Genomic DNA, 19,491 nt, shown 5'->3' on the forward strand with positions numbered 1-19,491 from the left:
TGAGGGAACTGGGCTTATTTAGTCTGCATAAGAGAAGAGTGAGGGGCGATTTGATAGCACCCCTTTAATTACCAGAAGGGGGGTTCCAAAGAGGATGAAGTTCGGCTGATCTCAGTGGTGGCAGATGACAGAACAAGAAGCAATGGTCTCAAGTTGCAGTAGGGGAAGTCTAGGATGGATATTAGGAAACACTATTTCACTAGCAGGGTGGTGAAGCACTGGAAAGCGTTACCTAGGGAGGTGGTTGAATCATCATAGAATACCAGGGTTGGAAGGGACCTCAGGAGGTCATCTACTCCAATCCCATGCTCAAAGCAGGACCAATCCCCAATTTTTGCCCCAGATCCCTAAATGACCCCCTCAAGGATTGAACTCACAACCCTGGGTTTAGCAGGCCAATGCTCAAACCACTGAGCTATCTGCCCCACGTCCCCGTCCCTGTCCCCGTCCCCCGGTGATCCTTAGAGGTTTTTAAGGCCCAGCTTGACAAAGCCCTGTCTGCGATGATTTAGTTGGGGATTGGTCCTGTTTTGAGCAGGGAGTTGGACTAGATGACCTCCTGAGGTCTCTTCCAACCCTATTCTATGATCAAAGCTGGATGTTGCCCAGTGGAGTTTGGGTGTGTTTTAATTTTAATCTAATCTAAATCTTTTAATGTTTTTTTTAAAAAGAGGGAGAAATATTTACTAGTTTGCTTTTGCCAATTTCTCTGGCTTCCAGTGTATTTTGGTTATGCCAGTTTATGAAACAAGGGTTGTCCTTGAGGTTTCCTGATCTGGGATTTAGCAAGCAGATGTCTAACTGGTGACAGGACAACTGAGGTGAAAAGACCACATGTAATAAACCTCCAGCCTTTCTTTATGCCGCAGGTTTGCTTATTCCTCTGGAATTGCCTACTCAGAGGGTATCTACTGCTTGGACCACTCCTGTCTTGCATGGTGGTGAGTTGGGATGCAGCGAAGAGCCATTGCTTCTGCAGTACCCCAGCCCCTGCAGAGAGCTTCTGCAGGGTCAGGCATCCATGACTGGAAAGTAGAAGAGATGGGCAGGAAAAGTGCATATTGCCTGCCCTCATCCCCACCACAGACCTGCACAAAAGCCAGTGGAAAGTTAATCGAACCTAAAGGCCCCCTTCATGCTGAAGAAACTCTTGCGAGCAGGGGGCTTGGAGAGTCCTTCCTTGGTATTGTGACTTCATTGGAGCAATGCTGTCAGGGAGGCGGAGGGCTGGGGGCCCCAGGTCCCCTTTGCAGGTTCCATGAAATCTGCTGGGTTTGGGGACAAAACTGCTTCCTGTTCCCAGGAGGAAGGAGTCTAAGCCCTGTCCCTGACACAACAATCCTAGGAAATCTCTGGAATGGGATAGTGCTAGGGGGCGGGGGAGTTCCTCCCCTCCAGAGCTCCTTACCATGGGTTTTGCTTAGGGAAGAGGTAATCTGGGTCTCATGACATTTGATCTTGGGTGATGAGGCTCTGTTGGGGCATGGCACAGGATCATAGGGCTGTGAGTAACTGGAGACAGATGGAGTTTGACTCCAGCTCAGCATGAAGTTGTGAGACACCACAAAGTCAGTGAATCGTTTTCAATCTTTATCAAACTCATTGCACTCGCAGTCTTGGCCAGATGTGGAAGGTGTCCTCACCCACTCCCCATAAACAGCTGAGCCTGTGTGAGTACTCAGTTACTATCCAGTTCCTCTGCTCGGATAGGTAAGGTTTCAAACTGATGCAGTCATCTCACCAAACAGGCCCAAGAGAAAAAGACCATCTAACCAAATGAAATCAGCCTACATTGTCTTCCAATTTTAGAGGAGTAAAGAGATCCTTCGAGTGTGCATGGCCTATACCCCAGCAACCTGTACAGCAACTTTCCTTTTATATTTTATCTACATGGGATTAAAGTTAGTGAGAGTAACATTGCATAAAAGCAGAATTTGTTCTTTCTTCTGAATATTGCTGATTATTGAAACGTTTCTAGTTCTACACTTTCAGTATTACTGCTCCCTCTGTGCTTAATACTATATTTAACATGGGTCCTCAATCCTGACATTCTACATTTTAAACCTCTGAAAGATTTTCAACTTAGCTAGATCTCTCTTTTGTTGTGAAATTCTGCTCCGGGATATAAAGATTTAGTAACACGCATTCTCAACTCACAATAGCAGCATAAAATGTACCATGTACTCACAATACCAAAGCAAAATATGCAGCATCCCTCACATCAGCAGCACAAAATGTACTGATATTATCTCAAAACAAAGGAATCTGGAGAAAAAAAACAATCTATTGTCCTTTCTCTGGCAGGCACCCTCACCCCTTTGACATTTTTAGTCTTGAAAAAGGACACCTGTGCCCAAATCCCTCTTTCCTACTCCCCTTTCGGGAGGTGGATACATCTGATGCCCAAGGAGCTGGTAATACTTCTTCCCCAGTCATTTTAAGTCAAATCCCTTTAGGTCCCTTCTACACTGAGAGTTGAGCTGAGTTAGCCTAATTGCTGTTCTAAACCAGTTCAGAGTCATGCAGTTTAAACAGACCTAGAGCAGATAAAGATTTAAGACTAAGACTGGTCTACAGTAGTAGCATACATTAATGTTCATACAGTGCCATGAATGATGGTTCTTTGAGACAAAATAGTGGTCCCTTCTCCAAGGATCTTACACAGTTTAGGCTGTAATAGGCTCAGAATGGGTTTGCAAGTATGACTTGCCTTCCAATAACTGCATGTTTTCCGTTACCCACGTCTAGGTGGGAAGGATTTTCAGTATTGCCGGAGGAAGCCCAGCTCTGGGGTGGTGGTACAGAGGGAGGTTGAGAGGTCTCCAGAACTCTTTCAACACGGGTAGTGAGACGCTGAGAATCTCATTCACATTTCCCTCGTGGCAACACAGACCACAACCATTAGGGCATAGGTGAGATCGCTACCCTGTGATCTGTGAAATCCACCTGTAGAGCTACCAGAGACAGGCTGAAGGCACCTGCTGGTTAGCCTCCCATCTGAAGGACTCCTAGAAGCAGAATATGGCAAGTAAATTAAATCCCGCTGCCTAAGACTAACCTGTTTCCCCCCCATGTTCACAGGCATTACAATGAACTTTAAAAGGTATTTCATTAGAGTGCTGCACCGTCTCCAGAAGGGGCCAGGATACACATACAAAGAGCTGCTGGTCTGGTACTGCGATAACACCAACACGCATGGACCCAAGCGCATCATCCGAGAGGGGCCAAAGAAAAAAGTCATCTGGTTTTTCCTGACTCTGCTCTTCGCATCTCTCGTCTTCTGGCAATGGGGGATCCTCATTGGCACATACCTCTCCTACAGTGTCAGTTCATCTCTCTCTATAGGGTTTAAGACCATGAAGTTCCCAGCAGTCACAGTCTGTAATGCCAGCCCCTACAAGTGAGTTGCCTATCTGCACCAAGTGATACAGCATCAGCTGTGAAGCTGACTTTCTCAGTGACATTTCCAGAGCATAGCACTATAAATCTTTTCCATCTCAAATTGCAAAGATATGGGCTTTCTGAAAGTGGCCATTGTCATTCAGCAAGCCCTTTAAACCAGTGGTTCCCAAACTTGTTCCGCCACTTGTGCAGGGAAAGCCCCTGGCGGGCCAGGCCGGTATGTTTACCTGCCGCGTCCGCAGGGTCGACCGATCGCGGCTCCCAGTCGCCGCGGTTTGCTGCTCCAGGCCAATGGGGGCTGCGGGAAGCGGCGCGGGCTGAGGGACTTACTGGCTGCCGCTTCCAGCAAATCCCATTGGCCTGGAGCAGTGAACCGTGGCCACTGGGAGCCGCGATCGGCCGAACCTGCGGACACGGCAGGTAAACAAACCGGCCCAGCCCGCCAGGGGCTTTCCTTGCACAAGCGGCGGAACAAGTCTGGAAACCACTGCTGTAAACAAATGAAAACAAAAGAATGAATGAAAACACTTTCCGCAACCCAACCCCATTATCTGGGTGCCACAAAAGGCTAATATCTGCTCTCAGTTACTTCAATGTAAATTCAGAGTAACTCCTATGAAATCAGGCAGTCCAACAACTTCACTGGAGGTACTTTAAATTTACATCAATATGACAGAGCAGAGGTGTGGCCCAAAGTGTAAAGTACATCCCAGTCAGTAGTGTAAAGTACATCCCAAAACTTAGAGCAGATCCACAAGTAGGTTGATTTTTGTGTCTTCTCCTTCTAGAGTGGCTCCTGGGTATGTTAGCCCTCTGCTGACCCAGGAACATGAGTTATTTGAAAGATAATGACATTATTTCTGTAAACACAACAAGTCATCAGTAAAACACTGATGGTTTATCGCCTCGCTAATTTTATATCTGGTTCTTGCTCCAGGGTCTGGCCGCCAGGATACACATTCTAGCCTAGATCACACTTTGTACATGGACTGCATTCATTTTTCAGTAACTCTTTATGAAGCTACCTAAGGCCCATGTTCCCTATAGACATTCAATCTACTGCAAGCCACTGCCACCTTCCCAGCACCTGCTAACTGCTCTTTGTCCTTCAGATACTCCAAGGTGAGGCATCTATTGAAAGAGTTGGATGCGCTCACCGAGGCAGCCCTGGAAAGGATCCTGCAGTCCAAGCATGGGGACGCAATCTCAGCTCCCCCACTAAACTCCAGTGAGACTGTTTCTCAGAGGTTAGACCTGAAGCTCTGGAACCAAATCCCCTTGGTTCTGATTGATGAGAGTGACCCAGACCATCCCGTCATTATCGATCTCTTTGAGACCGACCAAAGCGGCTCAGGAACCCGACCCAACAGTTCCTCTCCCGCCCTGTCCAACGTGACGTCAGAAGCACAGAAACACAAAGTGGCAGTGAAGCTGGTAAGTGTAGGTTTGTGGCTCCATGCAGACGTGCTCTGCACTTCGCTCGAGGACACAAATGGGAGTTCCACAAACATTTGGGGAGGAGAGTTAAGCCGTGGGAGTAAGGCAGATAGGGCTGTATCCATTGACACAGGATGACTGTGGCCGTGAAAAAAGCTAATGCGGTCTTGGGGTGCATCAGGTGAGGTATTTCCAGTAGAGATAAGGAGGTGTTAGTACCGTTATACAAGGCACTGGTGAGACTTCACCTGGAATACTGTGTGCAGTTCTGGTCTCCCATGTTTAAGGATGAATTCAAACTTGAACAGGTACAGAGAAGAGGTACTAGGATGATCTGAGGAATGGAAAACCTGTCTTATGAAAGGAGACTCAAGGAGCTTGGCTTGTTTAGCCTAACCAAAAGAAGGTTGAGGGGAGATATGATTGCTCTCTATAAATATATCAGAGGGATAAATACCGGAGAGGGAGTGGAATTATTTAAGCTCAGTACCAATGTGGACACAAGAACAAATGGATATAAACTGGCCATCGGGAAATTTAGACTTGAAATTGGACGAAGGTTTCTAACCATAAGAGGAGTGAAGTTCTGGAATAGCCTTCCAAGGGAAGCATTGGGGGCAAAAGACCTATCTGGCTTCAAGATTAAACTCAATAAGTTTATGGAGGAGATGGTATGATGGGATAACATGATTTTGGCAATTAATTGATCTTTAACTATTCATGGTAAATAGGCCCAGTGGCCTGTGATGGGATGTTAGATGGGGTGGGATCTGAGTTACTATAGAGAATTCTTTCCTGGGTATCTGGCTGGTGAATCTTGCCCACACGCTCAGGGTTCAGCTGATCGCCATATTTGGGGTCTGGAAGGAATTTTCCTCCAGGGCAGATTGAAAGAGGCCCTGGGGGGTTTTTCGCCTTCCTCTGTAGCATGGGGCATGGGTCACTTGCTGGAGGATTCTCTGCACCTTGAAGTCTTTAAACCATGATTTGAGGACTTCAATAGGTCAGACATAGGTGAGAGGTTTACTGCAGGAGTGGGTGGGTGAGATTCCGTGGCCTGCATTGTGAGGGAGGTCAGACTAGATGATCATAATGGTCCCTTCTGACCTTAATACCTATGAGTCTATGAGACATAGCCTCTGCTAGAACGTAAAGCACAAATGGGGCCTCTGGATTTTGTTTCTCCACCAGGTTTCTCTCTTGAAAAGCTGCATCATGTGGTCCATGCTGGCTCATAAAGGGGCCCTGGCACAGTTCTGTGCATCATTTCCAGTCATTTTCTCTCAGTTTAGAGCTGGTTGGAACTGAGCAAGGATCCCATATCAAATGATTTCCCGCAGAGTGACACACTGGGTATATGGCTGGGGGCTGCTCCATCAGGCTGGTGCATCTCTGGAAGGTTGTTCCATAGGACTCGCTGGTAACACTGGCGTACTGGGGGGCTGCTGGGTTTGAGATTTTTCTAATCACACCAGCCTAGAACCAGTTTGTTTCACTTCTAATCTTTTGGGCCTGATCCTGCCCCCAGGTGACACACCCGAGACTCTGGCTGCAGTCATTCATTAGGGATTCTGAGGGCCCCCACCAGGATCAAACACTCAGGGCTTGTGTGGATGAAAAGTTAGTGCCCAGCAAGCTGGTGTGTAAATCTCTCTCATGCTAATGTATTGCACACTGACGGTCTGCATGGACTCTGCTCCCACACCCGGAAAGCTCCTTAGTACATTGCTATCCACTCCATGGGAGTAGCACACTAGGGATCTTCTAGTGCACAGTAGCAGGGTCGTCTGGTAACTGAGCTAGGTGCAACCGACAGCAGATGGGTTCCAAGGTGAAATTCACCTGTGGTATGAAGGCCCGTGTTAGATGCACCAGTCCACTGAAGCCCTGCCCTGGGGACCATGGGCAGAGCTGCACTTAGATGTCCTTGCTCTGCAGAAAGGGCATCCATGCCAGCCATGCAAATACCCATATGGGTAGTGGTGATGGAGTGGGCTGGGAGGTGGCCACAGGATTTACATTCCTGTATGCTGTGACCCCAATACCCTGTGAATGCTACAGAGGGCCACAGCCACTACTCCAGCCCGTAGGTTATCCCATCCCTCTGAACACAAGGCCAGCCGCCTGCTGGTTGTTTGTTAGTTACACATTAATATCTAACTCCATGTGTCTTCAGTGCCACCACAAGGACACCCCCCAGTGCATCTACAGGAACTTCACCAGCGCAGCCCAAGCAGTGACAGAATGGTACGTTCTACAGTCTACTAGCATCCTCTCTAAAGTCCCGCTGCAAGAGAGGATCAGGATGGGCTACCAGCCAGAGGACATGATCCTAGCATGTCTGTATGGGGCAGAGCCCTGCAGCTACAGGTATGTGGAACCCACTGAACTTCTACTTACTCTCAGTGTCACTTGAAACTATACTGGGCAAAATGAGTATGAAGCTCTTCGGAGCAGGGACCACTTTCTTCTGTGTCTGTAGAATGCTGAGCACAATGGGGTCCTGGTCCATGACAGAGGCTCCAAGATGCTTTGGAAATATGAATAATTACTACTACTATGAATTATTAAATCATGTACGAGCCAGGGCCTCACACTGATGTGTGATTCCTGCTCCTTTTATTGTCTTTCTAAATATTTTCATTGTACAGAATCAAGTCCATAAAAGGCAAAGAAAAATGTTTATCTAGAAGTCTGTATTAATTTGTAATAGAAACAGCACACAAGTCTCACTCCTTACAGCAATGAATTGCAATTTGGCTTTTATCCATCCAGTGTTGCTGGGTGCTCATTAGCCTGAATGGAGCAGGGATCTTATAACAGAATCTCAAATCAAATTATTAAATGGCCTAAACTTGACTGGGTATTCCCATCACAGCTTCCCCATTTGGAGTGTTACTGGATGCTCGCTTCTGTTAAAGCCTCCAACCAAAATTTAAGGTAACTTCTTAAATAGTCAGTTATTTAAAAAAAGGGAAAAAAGACACCTCCGTTCATGCTGCAGCTCTGTCTCTGCGGTTCCAGCCAGTACAGAGCCTCCACTTGAGTCTATTTCACAGGGAGAGCGGAGTGCAGCAGGGGAAACAACCCACATAGTCAGGTTTATGGCAGAATATTTTTTAATTTTAAAAAGAAAACCTCAATTCAAAAACTTCAACCTCAAAGACCATGCGCCTGACCTGTAATTAGTGATGGACAAAGCTACTGCAATAGACTTCAGCAGCTCCGGGGGTCGCTGCTTTTCTTAAGCTTACCTCAGTGAATCAAGACATTTCCAATGCTCCCTAGTTAATACGAGAGCCACATATCCCACAGGATTTCTGGTTTTGATCATAGAATCATAGAATATCAGGGTTGGAAGGGACCTCAGGAGGTCATCTAGTCCAACCCCCTGCTCAAAGCAGGACCAATCCCCAATTAAATCATCCCAGCCAGGGTTTTGTCAAGCCTGACCTTAAAAACTTCTAAGGAAGGAGATTCTACCACCTCCCTAGGTAACGCATTCCAGTGTTTCACCACCCTCCTAGTGAAAAAGTTTTTCCTAATATCCAACCTAAACCTCCCCCTCTGCAACTTGAGACCATTACTCCTTGTCCTGTCCTGTTCTACCACTGAGAATAGTCTAGAACTATCCTCTCTGGAACCACCTCTCAGGTAGTTGAAAGTAGCTATCAAATCCCCCCTCATTCTTCTCTTCTGCAGACTAAACAATCCCAGTTCCCTCAGCCTCTCCTCATAAGTCATGTATTCCAGACCCCTAATCATTTTTGTTGCCCTTCGCTGGATTCTTTCCAATTTATCCACATCCTTCTTGTAGTGTGGGGCCCAAAACTGGACACAGTACTCCAGATGAGGCCTCACCAATGTCGAATAGAGAGGAACGATCACGTCCCTCGATCTGCTCGTTATGCCCCTACTTATACATCCCAAAATGCCATTGGCCTTCTTGGCAACAAGGGCACACTGCTGACTCATATCCTGCTTCTCGTCCACTGTCACCCCTAGGTTCTTTTCCGCAGAACTGCTGCCTAGCCATTCGGTCCCTAGTCTGTAGCTGTGCATTGGGTTCTTCCGTCCTAAGTGCAGGACCCTGCACTTACCCTTATTGAACCTCATCAGATTTCTTTTGGCCCAATCCTCCAATTTGTCTAGGTCCCTCTGTATCCTATCCCTGCCCTCCAGCGTATCTACCACTCCTCCCAGTTTAGTATCATCCGCAAATTTGCTGAGAGTGCAATCCACACCATCCTCCAGATCATTTATGAAGATATTGAACAAAACCGGCCCCAGGACCGACCCCTGGGGCACTCCACTTGACACCGGCTGCCAACTAGACATGGAGCCATTGATCACTACCCGTTGAGCCCGACAATCTAGCCAACTTTCTACCCACCTTATAGTGCATTCATCCAGCCCATACTTCTTTAACTTGCTGACAAGAATACTGTGGGAGACCGTGTCAAAAGCTTTGCTAAAGTCAAGAAACAATACATCCACTGCTTTCCCTTCATCCACAGAACCAGTAATCTCATCATAGAAGGCGATTAGATTAGTCAGGCATGACCTTCCCTTGGTGAATCCATGCTGACTGTTCCTGATCACTTTCCTCTCATGTAAGTGCTTCAGGATTGATTCTTTGAGGACCTGCTCCATGATTTTTCCGGGGACTGAGGTGAGGCTGACTGGCCTGTAGTTCCGAGGATCCTCCTTCTTCCCTTTTTTAAAGATTGGCACTACATTAGCCTTTTTCCAGTCATCCGGGACTTCCCCCGTTCGTCATGAGTTTTCAAAGATAATGGCCAATGGCTCTGCAATCACAGCCGCCAATTCCTTTAGCACTCTCGGATGCAACTCGTCCAGCCCCATGGACTTGTGCACGTCCAGCTTTTCTAAATAGTCCCTAAGCACATCTTTCTCCACAGAGGGCTGGCCACCTATTCCCCATGTTGTGATGCCCAGCACAGCAGTCTGGGAGCTGACCTTGTTAGTGAAGACAGAGGCAAAAAAAGCATTGAGTACATTAGCTTTTTCCACATCCTCTGTCACTAGGTTGCCTCCCTCATTCATTAAGGGACCCACACTTTCCTTGGCTTTCTTCTTGTTGCCAACATACCTGAAGAAACCCTTCTTGTTACTCTTGACATCTCTCGCTAGCTGCAGCTCCAGGTGCGATTTGGCCCTCCTGATTTCATTCCTACGTGCCCGAGTAATATTTTTATACTCTTCCCTGGTCATATATCCAACCTTCCACTTCTTGTAAGCTTCTTTTTTGTGTTTAAGATCAGCAAGGATTTCACTGTTAAGCCAAGCTGGTCGCCTGCCATATTTACTATTCTTTCGACTCATCGGGATGGTTTGTCCCTGTAACCTCAGCAGGGATTCCTTGAAATACAGCCAGCTCTCCTGGACTCCTTTCCCCTTCATGTTAGTCCCCCAGGGCATCCTACCCATCCGTTCCCTGAGGGAGTCGAAGTCTGCTTTCCTGAAGTCCAGGGTCCATATCCTGCTGCTTACCTTTCTTCCCTGTGTCAGGATCCTGAACTCAACCAACTCATGGTCACTGCCTCCCAGATTTCCATCCACTTTTGCTTCCCCCACTAATTCTTCCCGGTTTGTGAGCAGCAGGTCAAGATCCCAGCTGCAGTGGACATGCAGGGGCAGAGTAAAATATTCTCAGGCTGGGGCTGGTTTGAGTTTTAGAAGCAGGTGCAGGTTGGTCTTTATTTGATCTGAGTTTGTTCACTTTCCTTGCTTATAGTATCTCATTCTTGTCCCCAGGCTCCAACACACAACTGGAAAAACCCTACTGGTGAAATCTGATAGTGTTCTTACTTTAATTACATGTACAGATTGGCATACTGAGAAGCCAACACTTAAGGCTTTGCTGGTAAAGTCTGGGTAACTGAGATCAATTTAATTCTGCATAGGAGCATTGCAAAGGAATTTGCTGGTGAATATTAATTATAATATTTACATTATGTATAATATTCATGTCAATCAATAGAAATGACCCTAAGGAGCAAAAGAGCAGACATGTCTGACATGTACATGGGCTGCAGGGTGATTATGGATTGGTTAATATCAACACTACTCCAACCTCCCCTCCAAATCAGTGGGAATTATGTGCTCTTCACAGCTGCAGGATTAGACCCTTAATCTTTCTCATCTTCCTTCTTCCATTCGTACAGACTGAGTAATTGAAAATGCGCCTGCTGATTAACACCCTGCGGTCACTGGTGGATGATTTGGAACTAACATAAGCACAGAGACTTAATTACTCTTCTATCACGGTCTTATTTGTACCAAGTGTCCCAACACAGAACAATGCCAGTGTGTCTGTGTACCAGGTGGAGAGTCTGTGCATGTTTTATTCCTGTCAGCAACAAAGCCAATTGCCCTGGGCATATTCCCAAGGTTGCTGATTACCATTTGGATATCAGTGGAGTTCCATGCATGGAGTGACAGCCGTTACTCTGCAGGGCGCCTGGACACCCAATGTCCGCTCTGCAGTCTTCCAACACAAGTTGATGGGTTCGCTCGTTATTATGAAGGGTTGTACCCTCCACATGCTCTCAGAGTGGAACCTATATTGACAAGAGTGGGGGCTCTACCTGGTAACAGAGGAGAGACTGTGAGCCAATGCTCATAACAGATGTATTTGCCCATCTGTGTTTGAGAATGTACGAACTTCCCTTGGTGCCAGGAGACCTCGGAGAGGTGCTCTGCTCAGCTCAGCAACTGTTAATCGTCCAGTCATCCCTTCTCTCTGACCCGCTGCTGGTGGGTCTGGTGATGTGAGCACAGGACAGGGAATCAGAAGAGTCCCAATCCCAGCTCTGTCACCGACTCCTCATGACCACAGAAAAGGAACTAAGGCCAATCTTTAAACTTCACACCCTAAAGTCGAGTACATAAATAAGTGGCCTGATTTTCAGAGGGGACGAGCACCTTCAGAGCTCAAACGGCTCCTGTGAGAGTTTGTCTGAATAACTAACCCTAGAGCACAGCATTTGGCCCAGTGTACACTTCTTCCCTCAACATGCCTTGTGATTGACAAACCCTTTGTATCTGCAGTTCTGCAGAACTGAGTGTATGATTCCAACCTGGGCTGTAACGAGCCCTTCCCACAGTACTGCTCTGTCCAGGATATTACAAGAATTATCAACAAACAAATAGTTGGGTAGTTATCTAAACTTGGCAAGTCAATTATTACAGCCCTAGGGCAAGTCAATTATCACAGCCCTAAGCCAGGCACTTCTTTGGGTGTGCCACATTTATGTCACACTGTAGCATTCAATAGAAAATCCCAGGCAGGCTCCTTTCTGTCACGGGACGGCACGTACCTCTGAGATGCTGGCTCTGTGGGCAAGACTGTGTCTGTACCCTGCACAGGTGAGCAAGAGGGCCGAGGGGTAGGTGCTACCAGGAACCTTTTTCCCTCTCTCGGAGCAAGGTCAGGCCTGGTGCTCCCCTGCGCCAAGCAGGGCCAGTGACCTCCCCGAGGAGATGAGCCCTGGCTAGCCCCGTGCTGTGGGTATCACAATGGCTGTGCTTCTAGAGGTACGGGGCCTGCGTGAGGCATGAGGCTTTCCAGAGCAACTGGGGGGCAGGGAAGCTCTGCACTTCTCCGTTCTAGGATGCACCTTAGGCACAACCGAGGCTCAAGTCACAGCGTCTCCTGCGCACTTTGTTCCGTTCCCAGAAGGAACACTTGCGTTTTAGTTCTGTGTTTGACTGTGTAACATCCCCTTCCCCCAGTCTGCCTCCACCGATACTGGAAAATACTTTATTTACAAGGTCCTTAAATACCATATTCTAAGTTCTGTTTGGATTTTTGGCTAAGTACAACGTATCGATGGCACAATTTAAGCCTCCTCCCAGTGCTTTAGGGTCCTGTAAGTGAGGAGCCCTGAAATAATTCACACCATTAAAGACACTTGTTAGCACTGCACCTCCACCGACCTGAAGCTCTGATCGAGCTCCTAGTGTATTGCTCCCTTTGCCAACCAGCACCATGCTTGTCTCAGAAGCAGGAAGGATTTCTATGGGACAATGAGCCCCCGACACTGTCAAATTCAATAGGAAAGAGTGAAATCTTGCCACGGAAATTAATAAAAGAAAAACTTCAAACGAGTCTCTCTCAAGTCCCACAAAGAGCTGCTGCTGTTATTTTTCAGTAGAGCAATTTGGTTGAAACTACACCACTTAGGAACTGAGCATCGTCTACCAGAATAAACTGTTGTATTTGTGTGTGCAGCAAATAAACAAGCTACCTGTACATCCCAGGCACAACTACAAGATATCAAAACATAGGATCAATTAGTCCCATTCTTTTACCACCTTAGAGGGTCACACCTTACTGTGCATGATTCTTACAGAAATTTCACCCAGATCTATCATCCTGACCATGGCAACTGCTACATCTTTAACTGGGGCATGGATGAGGAAGCCCTGATTTCTTCCAACCCAGGAGCAGAGTTTGGTAAGTACTAAACCCCCAAGGAACAAAGGAAACAGGACGGCTGGGAAATGTTTCATCTGCAGAAAGCAAGATGTTACATGTTTTGAAGAGGCCGATTTATGGTATCATATAGGGCTACGACAGGGGATAGATCATTTGACGATTGTCTATTCTGTTCATTCCCTCTGAAGCACCTGGCATTGGCCACTGTCAGCAGACAGAATACTGGACGAGATGGACCTTTTTGTCTGACCCTGTATGGCCGTTATGTTCTTTTGAATGAGTTCTTGGAGCTACAGGGAATGGATAGGGAAAGGATAACTGTCTGCCAGGATTAGAAAGGGGCTAAATCCCAAAGAAGGACATGGATTATATATGGAATGGCAAAGGGTATAACACAGAATAATGGGATGACTTTAAGAAAAGTGCATCTCAGCTGAATACCTGGGAAAACACTGACAGAATCAGGTGTTACACTCAGCCAATGTGTGGGAAGGAAAGAGTCCTTTTCAAAGCATTAACAAGTGTAAAAATGGTCAATCTAAGGATGAAGGGTCTGTTCTCCTCTCTTAGTGGGAGAGGGATTTCCCTGCATAGTAAGAGAGTTCCTCTAAACAGTCATGTTTATATATAAATGCTGCACTTCATGTTGTGGGTTTTTGAATGTTGTGTTTGGTGCCCACAGGACTGAAGTTAATTCTGGACATCAGCCAACAAGACTACATTCCCTACCTCACATCTACTGCTGGGGCCAGGCTTATGCTGCATGAGCAGAAGAGTTTCCCGTTTCTTAAAGACCAGGGCATCTATGCCATGTCTGGGACAGAAACTTCTATTGGCATATTAGTGGTATGTGTGACATTTCATCAGAACAAATCATCGGAGAGTAAGACTCTCTGATGGGACAGCAGCCAAGTTTGTTTTCAATCTTAACTGAACTGGCTCAGTCCAAAACAGCCAAGTTATATTCGAGCTACGGCTTGGAACATTGTTTATGAAAGATTGAATGCAACTTATCTGGTAAACTGATTTATTGAAGCCAAAAGCCGCAGCCTAGGTAATTGTTGCCTCTTCACTCCATGTGTCAGGAGCTGCAGTGCTAAGCGAGTCCAGTTACATTTAACACTGCAGCTAAAGTAACTGGATGGAGTCTTTGGGGCAGGGCACCTCTTCCTTGCCCCCGCTTCTCACTAAGGTGCAGTTACCTGAATGTTACACTCCCTGACTGACCTTGTCGTTAGTCTTCAGAGCATACTTATAATTGTCATTAACATCATAATCTTCCTAGAATTCTACAGACAACAGGTGTCATGTTTCTTTCTGTACGTTCAGTGAATAAGGTACTGGGTGTTTTGCTTGGTTACTACTGGTCTTGCTGGCTGTGCCTCTGTCAGCCTTTACCATGCATTGAATGTGGCTAAGACAACCCCCTCATCATAGATCCCAGCTTCTCACTCAATCCTCCCCTTCCCTTCTATGGGCTATAATGCAGTTGTCACTGGAACGTATAACCTGGGGTTTGGGACAGGGTGGAACCCATGGATCTGCCATTAATCCTCCCCCAGAGACAATCAGATGGGGTCACAGAGCAGTGGGGTCTGAGGAGGTCCTCGCTGTGTAATCCAGGAAGCCCCATGCTCCTCCTGAGCACCAAAGAATTCCAGTTCAGCGCCATGCATTTCCCAAAGATGATGTTCCTTGAATATTGCAACCTGTGGATGTTATAGCCTCTCCAGGACTGTACATTTCAGGGAAACTGCAGGATCTGCGTGTCTGAAATGGTCTCGCACCAAACAAACGTGACAGAAAGAAAAGGAGGACTTGTGGCACCTTAGAGACTAACCAATTTATTTGAGCATAAGCTTTCATGAGCTACAGCTCACTGCATCCGATGAAGTGAGCTGTAGCTCACGAAAGCTTATGCTCAAATAAATTGGTTAGTCTCTAAGGTGCCACAAGTACTCCTTTTCTTTTTGCGAATACAGACTAACACAGCTGCTACTCTGAAATGTGACAGAAAGGAACTATGGCTACAACATACAGATATTTGGTGGGTTTGGTTTTCTTTCAGGATGAACTTGAGCGGATGGGTTATCCCTACAGCGACTGCACTATGAATGGGTCAGATGTCCCCGTAAAAAATCTTTATAATGAATATAACACCTCCTACTCCATACAGGTAAAAAGCATTATTAATTAAAACAATTTAAAAATAAATCTTTTAAGCAATTTAAATTCTTAATTTATATGAACGATTCTAGAGAATAAGTTAAACGTAATAGATCAGAATCTCTAAAATAACCATTAAGCATGAAGCACAAGAAACAAACACAAATGAGAGCCCTAATCTTGCAAACGATTATGCATGTCCATAACTTCATACATATGAATGTTCCCATTGAGTTCAGTTGGAAAATTGGTGTGCATGTTTGCAGGATCAAAGCCTAACAATTTATCTATTCCAAGTCATATTAAGCCACTAGGAATTTTTAAATTGCTTAGACAGAGAATCCAGTTCAATGTAATTCTCTGTCTCTCAATCTTACTACACAGATTGCTGAGCAGAGTGAAGACATGGTGGAAAATAGTTCTTTTCACTCTGTCCAGTTGGAAGCTTTATTTTTTTGCTGTTCTGTAGCTTTCTGCAAAGCGGTAGCCTAGCAAGTTTCCCTTGCAACATTCCCTATGGTTGCACAGAATTCCAATAAGTGCAACTTACAAGCAAAACAGCTATTTGTAAACCGAAAAAGCAAAATGTTTTTGTTGTGCTTTTGGTCCCTGGAAGAGACTGTGGGAGCTCAGGTGACATGGATGATTATTATACACAAGTCAAAGCAGTCAGAATCTAGAATATCTGTGCATCCTCCAATATATTATACATTCTCATTGGATCCCTCCCAATTTTCCTCCCTTTTACTTACCTTCAGACAAGCATCCAAAGGCTTGCTTGTCTGTCTCTGCCAGATAAAAACTGTTAAGAAGATTGGAGAGAACAGAAAAGGAGTACAGAACGTAAATTGATTTCCAGTAGAGTGTATTTTAGAAGAACAGGCGAACTTGAATGGATTAAAGGGTCAGACCAATGACAAAAGGGGGAATGACAAAAGTTCCCACATAAATTGCAGGGTGCAACAAAATGTGATGTACCAAAATAAGTGTATTAGCAGTAAAGTAATGGGAAAACTCAACAATGAATAAAGCAAAGGTGGAGCCTGCACATGGGGCCCAGAGAAATGCCAAGATGGACAAGGACTCCAAGTGAGATGTTCTCACCCAGTGAGAACTTGTTGGCCAGAACAAAACCAAAATGAATGTGGTGAAAGTACCAGAGAGATGTTTTGTTTGAAGGATGTCCTAGGGCTTTAGGAAGGCTGGGAGCCCTAAGGGACAAGTGTCCCTGCAAATCATCAGAGAACAAACTCAGGACAATAGTGCTGGTGGAGAGCAGGGTGATTTACCTCCTTGGTCCAGCCGGGCAGCACTTGTGAGCTTTGTCTGGTTTTGTTCATTGCCTCTACACTGCTGCCCAGTTTCTGTCTCGGGGCTGAGCGTCCCAGAATAGAGTTCCCTCTGAAGCCCCATGGCTGGAGGCCCCCATCCATCCTGAAATCAGAGCAAAGGCAGCAATAGGGTGACTCCAACCACAATGTTCAAAATGTCCCCTCCTGTTCCCGTCCTAAATGCTGTGTCTGCAATTCACCCACCTCTAAGGCCACTTGGGTTTCCACCGCCTGCGGGACTCTAGCAGGGCATAACAAAAGCCGAGCAGAAATGGCCCAGAATCTCTGTAGCTATAAATTACCCCTGAAGCTACCATATGACCCTACCCAATTCACAGCTGTGAAAAACAGGTCACAGACTGTGAAATCAGACCTCTCCCATGAAATGGAGCTGTTGGCGGGGAGGAGAGGGGGAGGAATGGAGGCATCCTAGCCGGGGCTCCTACTGCCTATAGGAAAACTGATGATTCTTTCAAGGAACTGAAAGTCCTTGTGCCTTATCTACAGAGAGAGAGTGAAAGGGGCTTGTCGTCCAGTGATCCCAAAGTCAGACTTAATTAGGGGACACCCCTCCTGGCAGAGCAGTGCACAGGACAACAAACGGGTTTGCTAGAGGATGAGCTGCTGAATGACCGTTCTGCCTCCTGTGTTGCAAACGTTGTCCTTGTCAGACAACAGAAAGGAGCCAACAGTAAAGACTCAGCGGGCAGGGAGCAGCTGAGGAGGATTGGGCCCGCACCTGCTTTAGCAGATTGTCTGGGGGCTACCCCTTTGGAGGCGGGGCACGGTGCGAATTGCCATGGGGTATGGCTAGTGTGTTAAAGGTGACTCACAAAGGGGGAAAATGGGTGTGTGACCCTTTTTTGCTTCTTTATGAAGGATAAAGGGGGCTTGAAACACTTTTTAAAGAGAAATTATCCAGCTTGAGCACATCCCACATTCAGGTCTTCTCTGCTCTGTTCTTCTTACAAGACACTATTGACAAGCATTATGGCCCCACAGATACCCAGAAGGTATCTGCCTGAGGGGGTGAGAAGAGAATTTTTATTTGGACAGTTTGAAATTTCTACTTTTGTTGGATAACATCTGTTTCTTCCACAACTTAAGCAAGGGCTGAGAAGGCTCCCAGTCCACAGCTGGGGCCTCTCTAGAGTCCGCCAGCAGAAAAAGCGCTGACAAGCCTCTACATTCCTGATATTTCTCAGCTAAATCACCAACAGGACAATATATAGCTTGTTAATCTCACACCTTACTGACCCTTTGTCATCATAAAGCAGCAAAAGGCACAAACCAATTTTTGCCTTTGCAGGTCTCCTGTAAAGGAGCACTGTGATATTTACACAGTGTCAATAAGGAAAGAATTTCATTGTTGGTCGTGAGAGGATAATGTTTGATTTGTGTGTGTCTGATGATTGACTGCAATCCTTTTATTATAGAACAGTGAGTTAACTAGCCAATGGGCCTGGAGTTGTAATGTAATCGTTACACCTGTGCACTAGGGATGTGCTTTGGACTCAGAAGGGATTATTGAACAATCAGTGTATACTTCCCAGGCTACTTCGGTTAGAATACTGGAGGGTAAAATCAGTCTAGAATAACTACTACAGTCTTGGGTGGATTGCAACATAAACAGCTACCACAATTCTGGATAGGAAGCCATTCAAGATTATCTACTTTTCCTTCAGACTGTAATATTCAGTTATTTCGGGAAACAGCATGATTACTGCTGTTTCATAGGCATTGGGAGGTTAAAGGTATCTCTGGTCTACGTAGCTGTATAAATATTATCTTTTGACTTAGGTGTGCTACAACTTTAAACTGCTAACAACTCTGCCTTCTGCAGAGACAGGCAGGCACAGCGGCTGATGCCTGTGACAGGAACTAAGCACACAAACGTGGCTCTCTCATGGAGACTTCACTTTTGTTCTTTCATTATCTTGTTTTCCTTAAAGAATTTATTTCACTTGAGACTGAAAACAGAAGTTTGGTTTTCACTAGATGGAAATGCAAATTCACCCCAGGCCTTTCTTCTTCTTCAGAATCAAAGACGGGAGAGAAACCAGATATGTTTGCTTAGCATTTATATTGTGCTTTTCATAGCGTTTATTTCTAAACTCACAAGGCTGTAACTAGGCCTAATGGAATACAAGAGAACTGAGGGATATTTAAGCAGAACATATTTCCTAATCATGACAAATGTCAGACTGCTGTGGAACAGCAGAAGCCCTTTTGCTTGAGTCATATACAGCTGGCTTGGAGATTAACACACCCCTCCCAAGCCTGGGGATGGGCTCTATGGAGTAGTAGGTATTTCACATATCTAACAATATACATGTTTTCATTAGACCCCTTTACATTAATTTTAAAATATTTAATGAAGCGGACACTTGAAATGACACTATCAGTACTTAATAAATAATACTTAGCTTAACGGTTTCTAAATTTTGCCTCAGTCCATATGTAATGCATATCTCCCAAGGGACATTTAAAGACTTGTCATCAAAATAGAACTTTTTCATTGCTCTATGACTAATTATAATAAAATCCTTAGACATTTCCCTTCATTCAGCTGGAGGTGTTGGGTTTTTCTCTTTTCTTAGTCTCCAATTTCTTCTCTCACTCCTTCATCAAATATCCCAGTCCAATGTCTTAGGGGTATCATCCTGCTTCACAATGGCCCGAGACTGAAAG

General features: G+C 45.8%; 1 protein-coding gene across 2 annotated transcripts in view; it reads left to right on the forward strand.

The window, feature by feature from the left end:
• Window positions 1-872: 872 nt before the first annotated feature.
• The window catches only part of LOC144271047 (epithelial sodium channel subunit beta), a 28,067-nt gene continuing 9,448 nt past the window's right edge, over window positions 873-19,491 (forward strand). The window contains exons 1-7 of one of the 2 annotated variants that reach the window (XM_077828109.1): window positions 873-941; window positions 3,082-3,400; window positions 4,515-4,836; window positions 7,016-7,209; window positions 13,218-13,321; window positions 13,986-14,149; window positions 15,372-15,479. In XM_077828109.1, coding sequence (XP_077684235.1) covers window positions 3,090-3,400; window positions 4,515-4,836; window positions 7,016-7,209; window positions 13,218-13,321; window positions 13,986-14,149; window positions 15,372-15,479 — 1,203 coding nt within the window. In that variant the 5' untranslated portion in view covers window positions 873-941; window positions 3,082-3,089. Of the gene's footprint in view, window positions 942-3,071; window positions 3,401-4,514; window positions 4,837-7,015; window positions 7,210-13,217; window positions 13,322-13,985; window positions 14,150-15,371; window positions 15,480-19,491 lie in introns of those variants that run through there. The other variant, XM_077828108.1, reaches the window with a different exon arrangement.

The sequence above is a fragment of the Eretmochelys imbricata genome, chromosome 10 (assembly GCF_965152235.1).
Source record: "Eretmochelys imbricata isolate rEreImb1 chromosome 10, rEreImb1.hap1, whole genome shotgun sequence".
Lineage (NCBI taxonomy): Eukaryota > Metazoa > Chordata > Testudines > Cheloniidae > Eretmochelys > Eretmochelys imbricata.